We start from the raw sequence: 22,325 nt of genomic DNA, 5'->3' as shown, positions 1-22,325 counted from the left end.
ACGGCCTTGAACATCTGGAAACAAATGATTTTGTCTTCTAAATCTTTTTAATACTTATACGATCGAAGTGTCAAAAGTTATTCAGATCAGACATGAAAGAACGAGGGTTGTTATATTCGACGTCTAAAAGTAGTGATTGCGCTTAACAGAAATTCTGTTTCAAATCTTGAATTTTCCAAAGCGTTTTTTGGAGAATATAATTTTACCTTGCTAAATTGACCTCGATGTCCTCCGGGTGGTATAACACTAAAACGATCCAGTTTGATCGATCGTATTTATATTCATCCGAAAATCTGCCATTTATTCAAAATTAATGGATCTTATCGCACATCCCCGTGCTAATAAAAATAGGACTTTATCAGCGATACAATCTAAACGCACACATGTTCTGCATCGTACTTTCTATAGAAACGTCGTGAATTATTTAACATAATTAATCCAATATAACTGAAATTAATCCACCTGGTAAGTTCTGAATCTAGTCCCCTCCTCGACGAAAGCATTAGCTACTATATAATTTAGGATCAGATTAGATTACTCATTTTTGGAACCGATCAAGTAAGATATTACGTCAAACCTTCACAATGAAAAAGTAATATTCCGTTTACGCAACGGAAATTAACCAGCAACAGCCGTGTTTGCATTTTCGATACTTTTTTTCGGTTGTTTGATTGTCACAGGTGTACTCGAAGAGGCGGAACAAGCCACGATTCCCCGCGAATCGAAGGTCTATAGCGAAGCTAGGCCAAATAAAATTTACATATATTCCGCTATAGATAATCAACGATCTTGCTCTACATGTAGCACAAAGCTGATTGTTGGGTACGTGTTTGTGTGTTACGTCGTAAGTACACAAGATTTCCAGACATGATCCCCTAATAAGAAACGCGCAAACTTTGGAAATCTAAAATAATATAACAGAATTTCTGTTAGTGTAAGACACGATGAGTGTTATTTTAAAACTTACCGTTGTAACATTTATTCCGCTTTTCGAAAAAACTAAAAAGTTGTATTTATGGTACACGTTACATACCTGTCAGAAAATTCGAAGTTCCACTTCATCCGCGTATCCGTGAACTTACTAAGGCAGAATTCTGCTTGACGAGTTCTTTTCTACTAAATCCACTGATTCATCGCGAACCTGTTTATCGGATACAGATAATGACAATAAATGATACACTTCCAAGTACATCAGTGACACTGAAGAATGGTATTTTTATGTTGCAAGAGACATCGTTGAATGTACCCTGATAACCAGTTGAGTACATGTTTCGAGCATACTGCCAGCAAATGACAAAAGTTGTCTAAAAAACCATAGCCATCTGTCTCTGCATTTGGCTTGCGTTTTACAGGCAACGCTAGCTGACAAAATGGTAAAGCAAATATTGCAGAAAGTCTTGCAACATGACCTGTATCAAACTAAGGGCAACACCGGAACAGAGTCTGCAAGTCAATTTGCTGCCAACTTGCTGCCAATTATGGATGCGGTGTAAGTGAAAAAACCAAAAAAATTGAAGTCTTTTATTTTATGTTACATTAATTTATATTTCAATATTATAAAAAAATTTTCGAAACGAGAAGTACATGACTTACACCGCTTTCATAATAATCAGCACATATGATACCAATAATTGAATGCATGTATATGTATAAATCAATAAATATATAGGATGTATTTGTAAATACAGTTTTATTCATACAATTTTTACATAGTTTTCTAATTATATTTTTAACAAAATTTACTGTATAATATAACAATAAGTAAAAATGAAGAGTTCATGGCGAAGAACAGAATAAAACTGACTTCAGATGTGGCTGCAGTAATTAATGTATAGAAATTTTACGGACGTCGGTATTTTTTCATTGCATTATTCCTTTTCAAGTTGTCCCTTCGTACGAACCTCCAATATTGTTTTGTATCTGGATCCAACTCTGATAACTGTAGTGGTTCAGTTCTAATCTCCCATATCCAGTCAGGGTACTCATTATCCGGCTTCAGTTTTATATCTTCTCCTTCAGTATAAATGTTTGATCCACACACATAATTTAGTAATTTATTAACATCTTTTTCAACAGGAATTTTTACCTTTTCAATCTTGATCTGTTTAGATTTGGCAGCCTTTTTAGAAGGCAGTACTACAGTTCAACAAAAAAGGTTCTGTATTAAAGTCCTTTTTGAAAAAATATAATAATGTACAATACTTTTTGTTTTACCTTTAACTTAATACAATCATTTACGGAAAAAAATAAAGAATTAGACACTGAACAAATTGAAACAAAACTATTCATTTACACGTTGGAAATAATGAAGACATGTATTGAGAATAATATAACCTCTACTTTTATAAGATGAACCTTGTTATTCTATAATAACTAAATGGTGTAAACAAAATATTTTTACCTGCATAGTTTTTTACTTGTATTGCATATTGTACAGGAATAATAAAAGTTTCCTTAAACTGAAATAACCGTAAAGCAGAAAGAAAGGACATAGTCTTCAATTGTCCTTAGCAGACAGGTTCATGTGTTGATGAATACAAAAACCAATGTATCCTTACATAGAGCGTAGATATGTATATTATTTTTATTGGGTATTAGATGTATAATCTTACAACAAAATAATAGTAGTTTTGACACATATTTTGTTTACATATTATAAGAATCAGTCGTTATAAATTATATTTAGAACTTATTCCGTAAAATTATGGTTATAATGAGGCAGCGGTAGATTCAAACGTTGACAACAGCATAGAGCCATATGCGCAATGACAAACAATAAAGTTCATCCTGCATTAGCCTTTATTTAATCACGATTTAACCAAAAATTTAACGTCCATTATGTATCAATATCTTTTAAATGATTGAGATTAGACTCTTAAATTTGTGGCATAATATATTAATTATATTTGTATGTTTCGGTTATGTAATGCCAATAAGCAACGATAGAGCTACACGGGTAGGTTCAATTTTTCTATAGATTATAGATAATCGCACCTAGTATTTATTATATGAAATACACTGTCTTCATATTATTCTTACTTTCTATATAATAAGTAATAACGTAAATAATGTCAATAGATAAAAACATTAAACTTTGACATAAGAGGCATAAAAGGAAAGTCTACAGAGACTAAGGCAAATGTTCAGCAAAATACTCAATTCCTGACCATTGCACCTGCCTTACCAATTTTACCTGGAGCACCTATACCACCAAAATTATCCAAACGCTGTTATAACTCATTTAGGTACAAATAAAATATGCAAATATATGCATATGTAATAATTAAATGACACAATTCTTTTAAAATTTTATATATAGTCCAGGAGATTCTGCATTTAACACAGACAATGCCAAAGTTGAGAGTTCTAATGCAGTTACACTGCAATGGACAAGCGAAGGGAAGACTATGGTTGCAACAAGAACAGTTACAGAAAAAGAAAAAAGTCCTGACAGGATATGTCTTGATAGAAGAGGTCTCACTACATTCCCAAATATAGTTGGAGAACCACGTTTGCGTCTATTATCTCTCCAACATAATCTTCTCACAAAGATAGAGAACTGCAATTTCTCTCAATTAACAAAATTAGTATTTCTTGATTTATATGATAATCAGATTGAGAAAATTTGTAATTTCGAAGTGTTAGAAAATCTGAGAGTGTTATTAATTGGGAAGAATAGAATAAGAAGGGTTGAAGGTCTAAAGCAGCTTTCTAAATTAGAAGTTTTAGACCTTCATGGAAATCAAATTCTACAAGTATCAGACTTAGAAACTTTGGCATCTCTGAAAGTACTTAATTTAGCTGGAAATAATATTAAAGCAATAGGCTACCATGATTTTCAAGGTTTAGCATCACTTAAGGAGTTAAATCTCAGACGTAATAAAATCAAGAAATTATTAGGCTTTGGTGAAACACCACAATTACAAAAATTATATTTAAGTAATAATGACATTCAAAAGTAAGTATTCAGTAACCTTTTCTTGCTGACATGAAATACAAAAGTACGAATTATATACTACTTTTCTATTCTATTCCATTTTAGAATTGAAGATTTAGGAAGTTTAGCAAAAGCATTGCAACTTAGGGAAGTGACAATTGATGGAAATCCTGTAACTCTGAATGGAGATTATGTGTCATTTCTTGTGTCATATTTACCAAATTTACAATTTTTATCTACCATGCCAGTCACTGAACAAATTCGAAGATCTGCTATGGCTTGGAAGACAACTAAGGAACAAAGTAATTCAACTTTCTTAAGCCTTAGTGCACAAGTTTGTATGAATGTTCGAAGAGAAGAAGTTATATCAAATGCTAAAATAAATTGGGAACTTCTTAGATGTCATTCTAAGTCCTCTGCAGATAACAATGGAAACAATATTCGAAACAATAATATTGGTTTGATGCAAGTTCAAAAGTCAAATAAATTTAATACATTAAAGCCTAAGAGTTTAGAAAAAGTAAAGTCAAAGGGTTTTGGAAGTTTGACTTCAATAAATGAAAACATAGAAGCAACAAAGATAAACATTAAGAAACGGAGTAATTCTACTGATAATTTATTTAGATTAAAAGACACAACTAAAACATATCCTTTAGAGTTCAAACTCCCCCCTATTTTGGGCTCTATTGTAGATAATCTAATTAATAATAAATTTGACGAAAAAGCAGGTAGGGGTAATAAGAGCTCAACAAAAGCAAAGATTAGTAGTGATGCTGACAGTGAGTCAAACAGTGACTCAGAAAGTTCAGAGAGTCATGAGAACCTAAAGAGTTGTTTGAAATCTCATCTTATTAACAATTATATGTCTCCTCGTGATGCTAATAAATTTGATAAGAAAATATTTAGTTCTATAAATGTTTCTTCTATTTCGACTGCCATTCATGAAGAAAAAGGAAATAAAAATTATACAATTTTGGAATCTACTGAAATATTAAATGGTGATGAGAATTTGGAAAAAGTATCTCAAAATGTGAAACTTCATGATCAGCATGGCACAAGCGATTGCCAATCGAAATCAAGCGTTGGTTCCTCTGGCTATTTCTCATTAAGTTCGAAAACTAATAGCGTGGACAGCTGTAAGTCTGTACTCAGTGATTCCAGCATATCGTCTGCTACTAAGAATGTATTATTAAAATGTAAGAATTCAGAAAAAGATAAAAATAGAATAAAGAGTGCTCAGGTAAAGAAAATAGTAAGTTACAAAAGTAATAGAGCTGCAACTGCTAGAGCTAAATATAGAGCTTCAACACCACCAAGTCCACCTCCGATGCAAAACCTACCAAAGGAGAGAGAACAAGGTATACATTGACAACACATTAGCAGTAGTAATTCCATTAACATATACTATCAATTGTTCACAGGAGGAGATTATTTAATAGAAATAGTTGGTCGTTGTTTGAATGTTTATGGCCAAGGTGCATTACGTTTTATTGATAAACCATGGGACTGTTCGAAGGCTCAAGATGTTAATGTCGTTAAGTTTAATTATGTACAGTTCAATGATGTGGCCAAAGTTTTGTGTAAAGTAAAAAATAGATTTCCAAACATAGAACACTTTACGTTTAAAGAAACTAACATTAGTTATCTTGGACAACTCAATGCTTTAGCTGAAGTACAGGGATTAACCAGCATTCAGATAGAAATCGGGAATCCGATTATATCGAAGGATTGGAAAGTGTATGCTATATTTCGTTTAGCTCATTGGGGACTGAAAATCATCAATGGGAAGGAAGTAAACAATTTTTTACTTTATAAGAAGTGAAATAAAGAACTACCATTACTGGAAAGTGTTCACTAATTTAATTAAATGTTACCCTTAGATCACAAACGAAGAAATTGAAATGGCAAATAAAGAGTATGCTGGTCTTGTTGACATTGTGATGTGTTCACTGCCAGAATCATTGTTACAGCCTCTATTACAAAGACTCCACTTAGAGAAAGTGCAAAGACAAAATGGAGAACAAATTACTGCCAAACAATTTTTACTGAACAGTGATCCAGCCCTCAGAAGTGTTGTCGCGAAGGAGGCGTTGCAATGGAGGAAAGGATGCATAACACAGGCGAGGGAACAAAAATACAATTTTCTGTATTACGGTAATAGCAGACTCGTCTTTTTCTCACAGAATTCTGTGTTTTAATTATAGGAGGATCTTATCTGGAGACATAGAGGAAAAGTGCATGTGTTAGGCCTGATCAATCTCACTATAGACGCAGTACAAAAGTTGCAATTACTTGAAAATAAATGGCCCCGTATTTTGTGCGAAATAATTCACACTACTTTATCGGATTTTTCTGAAATGGACACGTACATGAAACGCTGTAGCGAGACACTTAAAAATGACAAATGAGGCCTCTTTACAGTTTATTTTATTAGTTAACATTAATTAATATAGTACGAGGTCATACAAATTTAAAACATACGTTCCTTATGTATGTGTTCACGTTTATTTAGTTCATTTGTTACACAGACTATAGGATATTATATGTAAACTGTATATTTGTTACTTAAATATTTATAACACGTTTAAAGTGTTCACAACGACAAAGCGTAATGCTTCAGTTTTTATACAACTATATTCTCGATTATGCAATAGATCAGTTTATCACGATGTTAATGTACAATAATGCATTCGAAATATACGTAATCACATTAATGACTCTCTAATTTACATGTGACGTGGAATTGTATAAGAACGCTGGATACTCTAAAAAAATCTTAAAAAAATTAATTATATTTTTGTTTATTCCACAAGTTAATAAGTTTAAATAAATCGTAAAGGTGAGTATTATTTACAATATCGAAATGTATTCTCCAGCTATAGATTAATAATCAGTCGTTCCATATCACTTTGTTCCGATGATAGATTCCACGCTGAACGAAATGGTCGATTTCTTCTCCAAACAAGATCCACTGGTGGCCGTCGAAATGTTGCCGAGGTCCGTCACGGCGGACGTGAAGTTATTAAAATTCTTCTTCATCTTCCGTGGTTCTGGAACATTTTCGAACCACGGAATCCCGGAATATGTAGCCGGAAATGACTGCAGTTTCTTGCAATTTTCGGCCTCGTGCTGGTCATGAGATAAGCCATTCAATAAAGGAGCGTCTGCGGTAACTGAAATTAAGAAATACTCACAATTCATAAAAATATAATATCATACAGGGTGAAACAAAAAAAGCCCAGAAGTTATGAACCCCTTTTTGTTTCACTCTGTATACATTTATGTAGTTTATATTCTTAAATGTTTTAGCAAATCTAATACAGATACATAAATAACATGAAAATGATTGAGATTCTTTTTTTGTTAGAGTATTAAATATAATCTTCTGCTGTAGTTAAGCAAAAAGTTTATGAACTCTAATGCCAGGTATTATTTTTGTGCAATTTTCTGTGAACTTATAGAAAAGAGCGTTTCGTATATCTATATTTTTCACCCTTTACTAAATTACAGAATTTGGTGCAAAGGAGATAATTAGAAACCGACAAGAGTGAATCACCGTTATTTTTACCTTGATGTAAATTTAGAGTGATATAACAATATTTCAATTAACAATCTTGTTTAATTTGCACTGCTATCTTTTGCAAATATGTATTTACTATTCATTATTTAAACAAATACTAACACGCTGTAGGTAAGCCATGGATCGTCTTCAACCCATAAAATCCCTGCGTCACGCTGATGCTGGTCTGCGTGAAGTGCAACTGATGACGCTGAAAGTTCTTCGTTCGTCGGCAAACAGGGCTCTGATCAGCTTTCAATAAATACGGTGACGCGGAACCGTCTACGGGCGTATGGCAAACCGTCGCTGGATTATTACCAAAGTAATTCCCTTGCGCCTGTTGCTGTCTTCTGAGAGCGACCTGCGCTGCCATCACCCGTTGCCTTTCCACCACGAGCAAACAACAAGGACAACGGCAGTCCTTCCACGCGCAGGACCTCTTGTGGCCCTTCAGACCGGAAATAACACCGTGGTTCCGGCATCTCGCACACTTTGGACTCCTCAAACGTTGCTCCACACTGGTGTTCACTTGACCGGAACTACCACTTTCTGTCTTCATCTCGGAGTCTTTTGAAGTCTCCAAACAGCGCTGTTCTTTAAGATCTTAAATTGTCAATCGGATACAAATGTTCGAAATAATATTACTCCAGTGTCCGTTGTTAATTACTCGACTCGGTTTAGTTACTAACGATTCCAGTTAGCCGGAAAAGCGTAATGTAAAATATCGCGCCGTAGCGTTCCATCCTTTTACACAGTGTCACCCCACGGAATCGCAAAATTTGTAAAATTTCAGAACACAGAACAGCAAACAAAAGCAGCGTGTGGAATGTTAAATAGTGGTAATTACGTATACAGCGAGTAGTATTTCACACCCTTCGAAATCGCTCTTTAACCTCCTGCACTCTGCTCGACGAACCGGTCACTGTTCACCGTTGAATGAGTTATATACTTAGATGAATGTTTTTGCTGCAACGAAGGAGGTGTCTCCTCATCTCCTCCTACCGATTCGAAATGTATTTTTAGAGAAGAAACACGCAAGGGATTGGCTCCGAACGCGTCGAGACGCCGCCACCCTCGTGGACCAGGAGCCAATCGAGGGCAACCGGTGGCTTCTTGGTGTTCCTGTTACCGTCATGTTGTATCACCCTCGAGAGAACGGCAGAGATCTTCGTTAACCGAGCGATTTCTTTGATTACCGACCCCCCGTGACAGAATCGTATCGATCATCCGGAGGCGGTTCCGACATGTGTACAGCGCACAGAGAGTCGTCTTACGCGAAAGCGCGAGATTCATCGAGCTCGATCCCTCGCAAGGAAGCAAAGTGCTTTGCTGGTACCAGTAAAAAGATCGCGCATGATTTACCAATCTGTTATCTAAATCAGTCTTGTAAATTCTGAGTAGTTTTAGACTTGTTGTGTGTTTTGATTAGCCGTGCACTCCGAAAAAGATGCATTGTTCTGACACTTAGCACGAGAACTACCAAACCCGTCAAAATGACGGATTGTAGATTTCTTATTTTACGATTGCTGAATTTAAAATATTTCCTTTGGTGCAATTTATGTTGGCTTTTAATTTGCAATACATTTTACGTTACACTATATTATACTAAATTGTACTCAATGTTACTATATTGTACAATGTAATTTAATATTTATTTGATGTTGGTAGTTCTAGTGTTAAAGTGTGTCTTAAAGAATTATCATTGGTTTTCGAATTCCAAGCTCTATCACTGTGCTAAACATCATGAAAAAGTCAGCGTTGCATTTGGAAAACTCTCCTTGTCAGTGCCGAGGCGCCTTCGAACACTTGTCGAGGATTTACTGTACATCGTTATAGTCATTGGAATGTTTCCCATGTTATGATAAATTACACTTTCCACGCTGACACTACCCTTGAAACATTTTAAAGAACGATGTCCGCGGAGGAGAGACAATGTAATTATCTCCACGGCGTAGATCCCCTTCGACGTTTCCGTGAAAGAGTAACATAAACCGGACGCTCTTCGAAGTATATAGATTTTCAGGCAAAACAAGGGTAGAACATAACGCGGCCGCGGCACTTAAGAGAGACAGAGGCCGGCCTCCTCCGAAAGAACGCTCATACGTTAAGAAAACATACTCGAAACTAATATTAACTGTGCGTTGGCAACATCCGAGAGGATCGTATTAACGAGCTCTTAGAGCAAGATCACAGAAAGAATGCCATGTGGCCGCAGCTGGCGGTGTGTACCGTTGTTAGTCCAACGAGAACTCACGTCTTCTATTTTTGCGGTACCCGATAGAACGGAAAGGGTGTTAGAGATTGCACTGTACACCGACACTCGGATGATATATCATGTCTTTCGGTTCTGCAAATTCGGACAACGATCCGAACCTCGAATCCCCTTTAGATCTTGGACGTTGTTGATATTCCACGTATCGGATGCACCAATAAGTATATCCATTACCCCCTTGAATAAGATAAGCGAAATATGTTTTTATTTTTCTTAGGTAAAATTGACAGAAGATGTCGAACAATAACAAATATTGGTACAGTTACAGATCTTTAATTTTCTGGGATATGGATACCATCACGGTCCCACTTCCTAATCACTTAATAGTACCTAACTATCGCAGTTTTTTTAACATATAACTAGAAAAATTAATTAAATCCAAAAGAATTGGTGTTATTCGAATAAATCTATATTTTATCTTTCATTTAGTATTAACAAAAGTGCGAAAATAATAAATTGTAATATAACTTTTAGAGTAAGCAGCGCAAATGGAGCACTCTGAGCTATCGAATTTTACATATAAATTTTGACATAGTTAATAATTATTCAGTAATTTTTCTGGAAAATAATCTTTATTATAACAGACTTATTATATAGTATCTATACACTAAACTGACGAGGAATTTGGTTCGCATCAGGAACTGTGTCCGTGACGGTACTAAAAAAAGGAAAGGAAAAACATAGAGTCCATTTCGAAGATTATCGAAACATTTATATTTCACAAGTTTACCATGTTTTAGAAGTTGTTTCGTTACAAAAAGAAACAGTTTGTTTCGAGTCTGTATCCAAAAGTAGAATCGATCAGATTCAGTTACGGCCAGCTTCATCGATTATATTTTTAACACTCCCGTATTTGATGTACGAGACAATCATTAATCGTCCACAAATGAATTTCTGTTCTTTTAAAAGGGACGACACCGACTAGCAGACGATTTTTTTCTTCTTTTCACCCTGGCAGACGACGAAGGGAAGAATGATCAGGGAAGTTTAAATTTACATTCGGCTGGTAGGCACGCGTGAAACGTACCGAGGAATTCGCTCTAATGAGCGTGGAACGAGGGGGTGTCATTCCGTGTGCTCCCGTCCCTTTTTCTCATCGACGCGGTAGAGAGACAGCTTCGTCCGAGAGGGTGTTGTCAGTACGGCAAATATGTTGACAGGTCATTCAACATCTTTCCGCCGTTTGGCAGCGGCGGATCTGCTGAGGATGCGTGACCAGTGGGAGGGCGAGATGTTGCACCTCGGAAGAATATCCGTGGCTAAAATTGGCCCCTCTGTTGGGCATTTCCTGCAAAAATGACTCTAGCATTATTCACCCTGTATCAGCGTACAAGGGTCTTTCACGACCCCAGCAGATACTAGATTTTTTTAAAACAATTCTATATATAAGAGTACTTTACCCTATTTTCAAAATTCTACTTTCATAGCCCTAAACTATTGCCAATAAATGATTTCTTGACGAAATCTGTATTCGTGTCTATGCAATGTCAAACGTTTGACTCGCTTTGCTAATTTTCATCGATTATCCATGAAATTGATTAACGTCATTTATAGTCACTTAATTTTGTTCCTTTAATTTTTTTTTTTTCGATATCGCGAATGTACCGTAATTGTTGCAAAAGCTTTTCAACGATACATCGAGCTCGATGGTTTTTAATAGACGGTCCGATCTATAAATGAACGTTTATTAACAAGCAGTGAGGCAATTTCAGGGTGGAAGAGACTGAGTAACAGAAGTAGGCGGCGTAACACCCGGCGGTGGCGGCGAACGGACAGCTCTGACATTTGCAAATCGTCGCACTTTGCATTTGTTCCGCGACCAGAAAAAAGCTGTTCGCGTCCACCGGAGCCGTGGTCACGCGAAAATTAATTAAAAGTCCGTCTTCCGACAGTTTCACGGTGGAAATCTGTCGCCGTTCAAATACCCACAGCGGCTGCGTGACCTCAACCGGCTTCATTCAAATGCGAGCCGGCAAAGAGATTCGGAGCGTGGCCTTCGAAGTTGCAAACATGTTATATAATACGAGATTGAAACGATAAATCATACGGGCCCGAAGCATCACGACCAACGACTACGTTACATCGAAACTAACCCCTTGCACCACCCCTGAGAAATTTCAGAGAATTATCTTGACGAGTTGTGTCAAAGCGACATGCAAACCCGACCGTTCGCTATAAGAAAACGTTAGAAGTATTCATCGTTTACGGTTACTTCGTTCGTTTGAGGTATAAATTCAACAATATTTAAAATAATATTTTATAGATTGGAATATTATACTGTAGGGTGGATGCTCTAGTTAATAAACATTATATATAAGAACGAGTAAGGTAAATTATTAAAATAAGCAAATGATTAAATATTGATTTTTTCAATTCCTTGTTTCAGATTCCAAAAGTTTTCGCACCACTGGTTAAAAATTCATTTATTGGTGAAATTTGTATTTTTTCTTTTTAATTTAATTAATCACACAGTTTCGTATTCTTTATTCGTTATATTAACATTTGTGTGTTTTCATTGCAGCTATAAGGCTGGTGAACAACCAGTAACCGAATGCACTGCGATGCCCCACTGTACGAACAATTTTGCATGGTACTTGGGCAAGTTCATCGCGGGCTTCACAGGGATGCTCTTCGTCTACGCGGTTTTCTTTAAAGAGAAGTGAGTCACCTCCAATCTCAATTTATAACAAAACACGTGGAACAATAATATAAAGATTGTTCCGTGTATTACAGAGAGTACAGTTGCCTGTGCAAAGCAAGAATGAGAGACTTCATTCGTTACAGAGGAGAAAAGTGAGTCACGTTGGTCATACGTGCGAGATTTCTTAAAGGATCTGTTCTCGATTGCTTTTCTTCTTTCCTTTTTTTTAAACCCATTAACAGTCGTTTATTTGTTTACTACAATAAAACTAAGCTACATCTATCCGTGATAAAAAATCTGAAAAAAAAGAACATGTTTTGCACATATCCTTTTAATAATTACGTCGTGTATGATAAGTGTCCGAGGCTCACTCGGGATAAACTGTTAATGGGTTAATTAAAAACCACACGTTCATCGTTTCGATTTAAATTGAATACGTTACTACGAAATCCTGAAGAGTATCACGCGTCGTATGACCAGCAATGTAATTGCGCATGGCGTAATCAAAAAAGTTCTAATACTTAGTACTAATTCCTGCACCTTAGACGAGCAGGCAGATGCGAATGCGCGGCAGGGTGAGTAAAAAGTCACATTTTCTTCGCAGTTTCATATGTGTAAACTAAATCTCGAATTTTATGATTTTTCCTGCAGAAGACAGTCCAAGGTTTATGCTTGTGGCTGCAGAAAACCTATGGACATGTGAGTATTAGTAACTTTGAGAGGATTCGTTAATTTATTTAATGTTAAATTATTTAAAAAGACTCTCTAAGACTCCATGACACTATTTATGTGATAAAAAACGAAATGTGGTTAATTAACGAATCGTTGATCATTTTCTTTGTTCAGGGTGCACGAGAATAACGGAATGGTTCCGCGAGAACGATCCAGCGATCTCGGAGACTGCACTTGCGGTGGAAAGAAGATGTCCTCTTAAAAATGACAATGGTAATTTCGACTTCTCCAGCGAATCGCTGTAAGTCTTGCCATCGTGACGCACTCCGATCGTGAAACGGATCGATGACACCTTGATTCGCTTTGATTGCAGATATATCGTTCGAAAATTCCGCATGTTATGTGGCATTGCCTAATCGAAAGACCAAGGTACATTTTACAATAAAATCAACTACACTTGGAAATACAGGGTATCGCACTTAACGGTGAGCACCTTTAGGGTTTCACTTGCTTTAGCAGAAAATTTATTTTAATAAATGCTTAAAGTGATGTCCACCAACTTCGATACATTTTTGCACTAATCTCTCTATCGTAGTTATTTTATGATTTAAATTCACTCTCATACATTTGTCGATTTTTCGTAATCAAGGTCACATGAAGGTCACACTATTTTAGGTCATTGGATTGATCTTGATCTCAACTATTATGTTACGATGATAAAAATATGTAGTTCCGTTTAAAAAAAACATCAATGACCTTGAAATTCTGAACAATATGATCTTGAGAAGAATTGTTACTCGTCATAGTATTTGCTCCTTCTAACCAAATAATAGTCCCCTTCTAGTTTTTTTGGTATCTTCGGAAACAAGTGAGATATTGAAGGTGCGTATGTTAGGTGGGACACCCTGTATAGTGTCACTGTACTCACGAACATGTTAGATATAACGTTAAAACGATCGTTGAATCAGCTTGCAGACTCAACGACCAGCGTAAGGAAAAAACGACCCGGCCGACAATGTCTCTTCCGCCATTGCAGTGGAATCGTTTGCGCCGAAAAACTGTTGAGAAAGAAACGAAAACGGTCCTGCGTCCGCGTGCGTGTTTCCCAGGACACTGTCACCGATTTTTGGAAATTTTGCATTGGAAATGAGAATTATGGAATGCTGCAGAATCATGTAGATGATGTTATTGGTAGGAAATTATGCGCAGAAATTCAAAGCAGAACGGAGGAAGACACGAAAATCGTAAACGAACACGAGGAAGAAATACAAAATAATTGTTATTGCGGTAAATCAAGGAAAAACGTCAGGTCTGTTGAAACGGAAGCAAATTTCGAAGATATTTTACGGGAGAGCAATAAATGTGCGGACGAAGTATCGTTAGAATTGCGTGTAGATGAAGTGGATGCAAAACAGGAAACGTCAATTGAATCCACATGCAATTTTGTTGGTTTCAACAGAACTCAGTCGTCTGTAGAATACATTGAAACGGAACGCAAAGAAAACTCATGTTTGGACAGCAAGTTAGAAAAGATTTCGTCCCACCATATCGTGGAATCCGGAATTATGGACAAACTCTGCGATGATAATAGAAACTCCAAACCGACGACAGTGTCTGACGTAGAATCGGTTAAAAACATCGACTCGAATGAATGTAAATACAATTCGAAAGCGTACAGGAAACAATCGCAAAGCGAGACCAGTTTCACCGAAACGATCATATCGGACAATTGCATGGATTCGCTGCTTTATCGCGAATTACGGCAAAAACGTGCTCCTAAAACTCGAAAGAAAACATCGGTGGATTGTTTGAACATCAGCAGAAGCGACAAATCAAAATTGAAATTTAAATCGGAGACCATTAAGTCCCATCAGGACTCCACCATTGATAATGAAATTCTCGAAGATTTTTCGCGGCCATTCTCCACTAAGAAAAGATATAATTCAAAGAACTTCGAGATAAGAAATCCCACGACATCCGGTTCCCAGAAGAAATTCCATCGCAACGAGGTTGAACTCGGGCCAACCGGCCAAAAAGTTAATCGAACGAGCACAATGAATCAGAAACAACTGTCAAAATATCTTTGTAATAATTGTTCCTGCGATTCAAAGTCAGTTATACCATCTTCGATATATTTTATTTGTAAAAATCAATGTAACTTTATGTTTTATCCTTTCAGAAGACGGAGCCGCCCCCAATGGAGTCACCAGAGAAAGGAATCCTGGACGAAATTCAATCCCAGAAGCTCGGAACAACCGAGCAAAACGTTTTACCCGAGCTTACAATTGCAGAACGATCATTCTCGCACCGACAATTCGAAGTTAACTAAAAACATCGATTCCAAGCTCCACCATAAATTCACTCTTGTTCGTGGAAATCGTTTCATGAGGTATACGTAGGGATAAACCAGATACCATCAAGGTATCGATACTTTTACTCATAACTTATATAAAAAAAAAAGTATCGATACCTACTTATATTGAAGGAAAATGAATACAAAGTTCTTTTTTATTATTATAATATATTTTAACCAGAGTTGAGCAAAAGTTTATTCGAATAATACATAGCGAAAAGCTGCAGTATATAAGAACAGTATAATTAAATAGTTAATGTGATTAAACAATTATTTTGTTACAAAAATTGGAATTTTTATCTTTCATTCGTTATTCGAAACTCTTTTCTAGGTAATGAATTTGCCCATCTCTGATTTTAACGAAGATATATTTTATTAATAAACATTTATTAACGAACATTTATTAACAAAATAATATAACTGGACAACAATCATTTTCACATTCATTAGCTTTCTTCTCGACTACTCGCTCCATTCGAAATGAGTACTTTTTTTTTATATCAAGTATATATCGCAACCGAAAGTATCAATATTAAAAATACATACTCGGTATCGAAACGAAAGTATCGATGATTTACTTGTACTTACTTGAATCGATTCATCCCTAGATACACGAGTCTGTTCCCGCGAAGAAATGAGGACGCAACCGGGAGCATTTTCACGGAGAAATTCGTAAAATCTAGGACTTTCGAGGATCCAGCGAACAGTTCTTCCACGGGTTTTTCCGAATTCACCGAGAGCTCCGACCGTCGGAAACGAGTCGTCTGTCGGTGTCCATCCTACAAACCTGCATCGAACAGCCAACATTATCACGGCCATTCCCATTCGTCGAATATGTCCTCGTCGAAACGGTGCCCTTCTTGCACGGTGTTGTACCAACATTCTGTTCTGCAGAAACGACAACCGACTTCTTCGTCCTCCTGTCGAACGAGCGCGTCCTCGACTTCTTCGGTGTACTCCCAATCGACCGATAAAGATGGCTACACGTTCGAAAGGGACAATACTAACGAAGGTGTTCGTACCTTGTTCAGAAAATATAACAGAATATCCGAGGAAGAAACGGGTATCATTAAGGAATCTAGGAAGAAACCATTTAAGTTGAGACCCAGCGAACAGAAGAAGAAGAGAACGCTGTACACACATAATCGTCACGTATCGTGGGGATCTAAACACGCTTATTAGGAACCACTAAGTCGGGGGGAAGAAAACTAGCAGCCTCGACGACTTAAGAGACATGCGCGAATCGTGTGATCCAATTATCAGGATGCAATTGTAAGATGTGTACGTAAGGGCAGATTGATGCGAAACAACAGAGATTCGTCTAAACGAGGAAGTGTAAATTGAACACTTTCAGTGGGCATCTCCACGAAAAGATACTCCAGTTCACCAATTGATATCTAGAATAACTTGAATAGTTTTCTTCTTCTGGTCTCGGTACCATTTACGGTAAAAGATGGAAGAAGCGTGAAGGTATTCCAAGAACCACAATCGGTAGACAATAAAATCTACTAGGATAAAAGTGTATGTATTATTTTATATTATTTATGGTCTATTTGTCACTTTTATGAAATAATCCACGGGAAATATGAATAGGAATACACGTCAGAACGTCCACTGGGACCATTAAGGTCTCGTTTGGACGGGAACATCCAGCATAATTCGAAGGGATTCTTTCGTACGTCGATGAACCGCAGAATTCAAGCGTGGACGGTTTAAATTGTACGTTTTAACGGTGGCAACGTGAGTGAACAACAGTAACGAGTGGACGTAATTGGCAGGTACCGAGTTAGCAGTGAAACTCCGTGAATAAATTGGACGTGCAGCGAGATGACGCGCGGCCCGTTGGGGACGCGCGCCCGTTGGAAAATCTGAAACTCGATTAATACGTGTCGTGTCCGTAGGTGAAGAGTCTATAAGTAGAATCGTCGGCGGACACGGACGTCAGTCATATTCATATATTATATTCCGGGGCCGGGTGGACGAAACCTTCCTTTACGCTAACGAGATATCCGCGACGGTTAACACTATGCATACATCACGCCAAGCCACGGTATACATCTTCGACGCGAAGTTTCAGCTACAATTTGCCCGACGAAAAAGCGATTTTCGTGTTCGATTAGCCGCGCGCCCGTTCGCGGACCGAACTGAACTTTTTTTGTACGAAGGCTTTTAATACCGAAGCTATGTTGATTTGTATATTCCATTTTGTAACGATGTACCTTTATTAATATTGTGATATGCACTTGTTGTTTTGCTGATCTTTTTTTTAGGGATGTAATAAAATGTTTGACAATTTTTTGATAGAAATTAGTATTCTAGAAGAAATAAGAGTACTTTGGTTAATCTCGGTTTAGAAGTGGAAAATTAGAAATTCAATTTACCAGATGGATTGACCTTTGTGAAAGTGTGTATTCTATTTAACAGTCATAATTATTGGAGTACCGTTTTTAATATTCTTGTATTTGACCGATTTCGAAAAGGAGGAGGTATACAATTCGATGTGTATATTTTGTTTATGTATGTCCAACGATTACTCTACAACGAATGGGCTAATTGAGATGAAACCTTCTGCATCTTGTAGAAGATACTCCCGCGGTGGGCCCGTTTGCAAAAAAATTCCGATTTTTTTTCGTTTGCTATAAACTATTGTATTCATTCACAGATCACGGCCTTCCCAATAGGCCGAAGTAGTTCCCTTTGAGTTTTTCTTTACAGTTACTGTGTAACTACTGATAATGGATACCATATTACGTTGGACCATTGGCCCACTGTACAAAAGTACAAAATAAAAAAAAATTTCAAAAAATGTGGATCAACTTTTAAATGCGTTAAAAAATAGAAAAGAATTTTTATTTTCTACTTTTTACCGCGTTTCAACGTTCGACCACATTTTTTGAAAACATTTTTTCTTCGCGAAACATATGCTAACAATGTCCCTTTTAACTTAATTTCACTCTGGTTCTTGAACTCTAGTCCAGGAAGTAACATTCAGTTTGTCGGTTCGAACAGGGTGTGTACAGAAAAATCGTATGCTCTTCAAATCTGACAATGGAATAATAAAAACGTTGGTCGGTACACCGGTGTACGCGCACCACTAATGTCTTTTTTCCCCCCGAAAGTCCTCTCTCGTCTTAATCTGCTCGAGAATCTCACTGAATGGCGGGCTTTGTAAAGGAAACGTCGCAGCTGTGCCCCCGCTTGCCTCATATTTTGCACGCATTCCGATGAAATAAAACGAGACCAGCAAGGGTGCCGAGTTCAACCGAGAAGAAATATTTCAAAACGGGATGTTAAATGAGCGAACTGTCCAACTGTCACTCCGCCTAGTACCCAGTTTCTTAGCACTTAACGAAAATATAAGCCAAAATGAATCTATATATTTTCGGTGTCCATGTTACAAATAGACTTAGCGTAACATTTATACTCTTCAACCTGTCCTTTGTGAAAGTCTTCGAAATTATACTGTATACTTGATCCAGTTTAACAGACAGAGAACAAACATTTTGCACTTTAATTCGTCGGTTTATTTACAAATAACTTAGTAGAAATAATATTAACCTATGTATTTTATTTTATTGCATGACATAGTCCTCATCTGGAATAAGTTTGCTTTGTCTGAAACATTCGGAAATCCATTCACTTCGAACGATTACTGCAGGCCCGTCTGATTTATTATTAATTAAACTTTCCAATTCCGAACTCGAACAGTTTGTATCGATAAATATGTGCGTGACAGAATCATCGATGATGTCCTTAACCGTTCCCGCCATAAAACGAAATTCAAATTTAGATACATCTGACGGAGTCTGAAAGTATCCTACCATGCCTCTAAATATGGAATAAGGTGATACTCCGTCTGCAAATAATTCTTGATCCATCTCCTTCATTTGGGCGTGATCAAACTCTAACGTTTTCGCCTGAAAATGGTGTTACATAATACTGTCAATTCTATTCTAAAGACTGCAGCGTAACGTGTATAAAAGTGATACCGTCTCTTCAGCTTTTTGGAGCGAATGTGCTAAACTTTCTTCGTCTGCATCCACAGTAAAATTGTCATAATAATCATCATAATGTTCTGCTAATCGACGTTTCGTTGATTCGCGGCAGGCTATTAACTCCCACGGTAGAAAGTCTTCTAACGACGGCCAATTTTCTTCTTTGGTGACACGTTTGAACCAATCTAACGTTACCACATCGTATTCTCCCTTTTCTATAACGCTGATAGCTCTTACCTAAGCGATTGAATTTCACTTAAAATTTATTCAGTCTCCGCCACCATTTCGTAACAGAATATAATTGGCGTACGTACCGTCTTAGGATTACCAACAATAACACAGTAATTTTCCTTTGACGGGTTCTGAACAACTTTCGTGTTGTGTTGCAAAAGAATTTTTTCGATGTGTTCTTTGGGCATCTCTTTGTCACCGTTTATCACGCAAATTTCTTTACCATCGAAAAGTCGTGACAGAGGAACCGGCAAATTTTCATAAATATTAAGCCTTGTTGGCCTCGCGTCGTAACGTTGCCTCGTTATCTTGCGTACTTTTTTTTCAGGAGCTTCTCCTATATCATCGTAGTCTACATCTCGTTTTGTCAGCTTTTGAATTGGTCGCGTATCCTGAATAACAATAAAGTATCCTGTATATGTGTATATAGAAATAAAGTAATTAATATTTATTTATTGGAATACACATACTTTAACTAAAGATAATAGTTCTGTAGTGGTGCAAACGTTATACCAAGGTTTATCAGGTCTAACACTCATGACTCTAGGAAATCTTAAACTATACCCTGTTGGATAATCATTGCTTGTTGTCATCTCACTTGCCCGTACTGTAACTATTATGGAATCTTCAGGACGAATCCACCTATCTGGTGGTTCAAGCTAAAAAAAACGTGAAAATTCAGGTATCACGGATACAGTTATTTTATTCGCAAATATTTATGTTATCTAAACTTACCCTGGGTGGAGTCACATGCGCAGGGCACCCCGTTTGCCATTTTCCTTCAAACTTTTTGTAAAGGTCCTTCAGTGTATCCATAGAAAAACCATTGCTCACGGATACAACAGACAGAAACTTCGATGGATTTTCTCCTGGAATGTCTGGTGGAGAAGCTACTCCCGTTAGAAAGCTGTTGATTAAACCCATGAACTTTCCTTCTCCGTAGTATCCACCGAGAATAATCAAGTCTATGTCTTCCACCAGATCATCCGAAAACTGGAACATAGTAGTTTGCAGATAAGGAAGAAACAAATCCGTAACACAAACACACATATCAAAAAAGAAAATGGTACCTCTGCTTTTATTTTATAACAACCGCAACCATCTCGTGCGTTAGGTTTATATTTAACATCACATTTCTTTACTACCAGTCCTTCTTCCTTATTCTGCATACTTTCATTAAACAATGAGCATAGTTCTTCACTTTTAACAAAATAATTAAAATTACGCGTATAAAATGTATTCGTAAATTACACTTTATACAAATAGTATAAATTATACCTTTTAGAAATTTTAATCGATTTACACAACATTAGGGATCCTTCTTCTTCTTTAAATGTATCTTTTAAGATTTCCAGTCTTTTTTCATAAGGTTCAGTGTCGTGTAAGACATCATTGTACATAATTATATCAAATGCGACAAAGCATGGCTGATGATGGCTATTATCTGACAGTTTTTTAACGTCAAAACGCATTCCTTTTGAGGCCAGCAATTTCTTCTCTTTATGCCAACCCAATAATTCACCATCCAGGATTATGGATTTACATTCTGGATTTAAAAGTCGGCTAAATACACTGCTCATAAAGCCTAGAATAAGAAAATTTATTAGAAGCACAATCTTAAATGTAATTACAATAATACCCGTTAAGTATACCTGAAGAACTAGTTTCACCATAACCAGGATAATTTGTAATGTCATATCCTTGTCTTGTGAAATATTTATATCTGCCGTTTTTCATATGCATCTGAGAACGTTCACCGTCATATTTACATTGCACAAAATACTGTTCATCTTTAGCAAAAAGTTTATTTGTATCTTCAATTCTGCATCTCTCTAACAACATGGGTTTAAAGTGAGAGAACACTGTGATATTATGATGGTATCTCAACTCAGGATTATACAGTGTGTCACAAACTTGGCGTAAATTTGATGACACGTCGAACAATGTATTTGCATCTGGATGAAGAACTGAAAACACACATATTATCCATAAATATAAAACAATTGAAAGGTATCACAATAATAAATACCAGCGTAAGTAGACAAACCTTGCAGTATTTTCTTTGTTCCAATACCAAGTTTCAAATCTTTAAGAATTATTCGTGTTATCCACTTAAACTCTAATGCATTTATTTTTTCGAATAACACTTTAAATGTTTCTTCTTTTGGTTGAATGGTTTCGTCTTTCGATGATATATGATCGAAAAATAAATTAATTCTCTCTATGGTCCAGCCAGAAGCTTCGGATGGGAAACGATTTCGCAGGATCCAATAAGCTTTCTCTGCGAAATCAGCACCTGCAATCTTTTTTGCTCGTGGAACTCTAAAATAATTTTATTATTCCATTACTTTTGTCCTAATTATAAAAAAATTATTAATATCCACATTAATTTTGAATGAAAGCTAATTAAGAAATGGACAACTATACCGTATCAGGACGTTTCAATTTATGGCATATATATTCAATATATAGACGACATTCCTGGATGAATTTCTCAAAGATCTCAGCTTTTTTACCGCCACGTGCTTCTTCAATTTTTTTTAAGACATTGCATAATCTTCCAAATGTAATTTTATTGGCCAATGTCGTACTCATTTCGTTTATGTACCTGAAAAATAGTAACAGTTGATTAAACTAAACATATTTATGATAAAAAAAAGGTGCA

At 36.5% G+C, this 22,325-nt stretch overlaps 4 protein-coding genes across 4 annotated transcripts; 1 reads left to right on the top strand and 3 right to left on the bottom strand.

The window, feature by feature from the left end:
- Window positions 1-1,767: 1,767 nt before the first annotated feature.
- On the bottom strand, window positions 1,768-2,492 carry LOC107194925 (39S ribosomal protein L54, mitochondrial). The gene is made up of 2 exons (XM_015584638.1): window positions 2,402-2,492; window positions 1,768-2,136 (listed from the first exon to the last, which is right to left on the bottom strand). Exons 1-2 carry the CDS (start codon window positions 2,490-2,492, stop codon window positions 1,841-1,843), a joined length of 387 nt encoding a protein of 128 aa, XP_015440124.1. The 3' UTR covers window positions 1,768-1,840.
- Window positions 2,493-2,811: 319 nt separating this feature from the next.
- LOC107194852 (leucine-rich repeat-containing protein 49) lies at window positions 2,812-6,345 on the top strand. The gene is made up of 7 exons (XM_015584558.1): window positions 2,812-2,956; window positions 3,079-3,245; window positions 3,320-3,958; window positions 4,043-5,295; window positions 5,359-5,729; window positions 5,818-6,057; window positions 6,142-6,345. The coding sequence occupies exons 1-7, from the start codon at window positions 2,858-2,860 to the stop codon at window positions 6,343-6,345; spliced, it is 2,973 nt and encodes a 990-aa protein (XP_015440044.1). The 5' UTR covers window positions 2,812-2,857.
- Window positions 6,346-6,841: 496 nt separating this feature from the next.
- Window positions 6,842-8,055, bottom strand: LOC107194853 (doublesex- and mab-3-related transcription factor 1A-like). Its single transcript, XM_015584559.1, has 2 exons — window positions 7,620-8,055; window positions 6,842-7,110 (listed from the first exon to the last, which is right to left on the bottom strand). The coding sequence occupies exons 1-2, from the start codon at window positions 8,053-8,055 to the stop codon at window positions 6,842-6,844; spliced, it is 705 nt and encodes a 234-aa protein (XP_015440045.1).
- A 10,951-nt stretch (window positions 8,056-19,006) lies between these two features.
- On the bottom strand, window positions 19,007-21,553 carry LOC107194609 (DNA ligase 4). The gene is made up of 8 exons (XM_015584253.1): window positions 21,313-21,553; window positions 20,939-21,245; window positions 20,731-20,860; window positions 20,396-20,653; window positions 20,131-20,319; window positions 19,744-20,052; window positions 19,424-19,666; window positions 19,007-19,351 (listed from the first exon to the last, which is right to left on the bottom strand). Exons 1-8 carry the CDS (start codon window positions 21,500-21,502, stop codon window positions 19,007-19,009), a joined length of 1,971 nt encoding a protein of 656 aa, XP_015439739.1. The 5' UTR covers window positions 21,503-21,553.
- Window positions 21,554-22,325: the final 772 nt, after the last annotated feature.

This window comes from Dufourea novaeangliae, unplaced genomic scaffold (genome assembly GCF_001272555.1).
Source record: "Dufourea novaeangliae isolate 0120121106 unplaced genomic scaffold, ASM127255v1 scaffold8, whole genome shotgun sequence".
Classification (NCBI taxonomy): domain Eukaryota; kingdom Metazoa; phylum Arthropoda; class Insecta; order Hymenoptera; family Halictidae; genus Dufourea; species Dufourea novaeangliae.
This window is presented reverse-complemented; position numbering and strand designations above follow the sequence as displayed.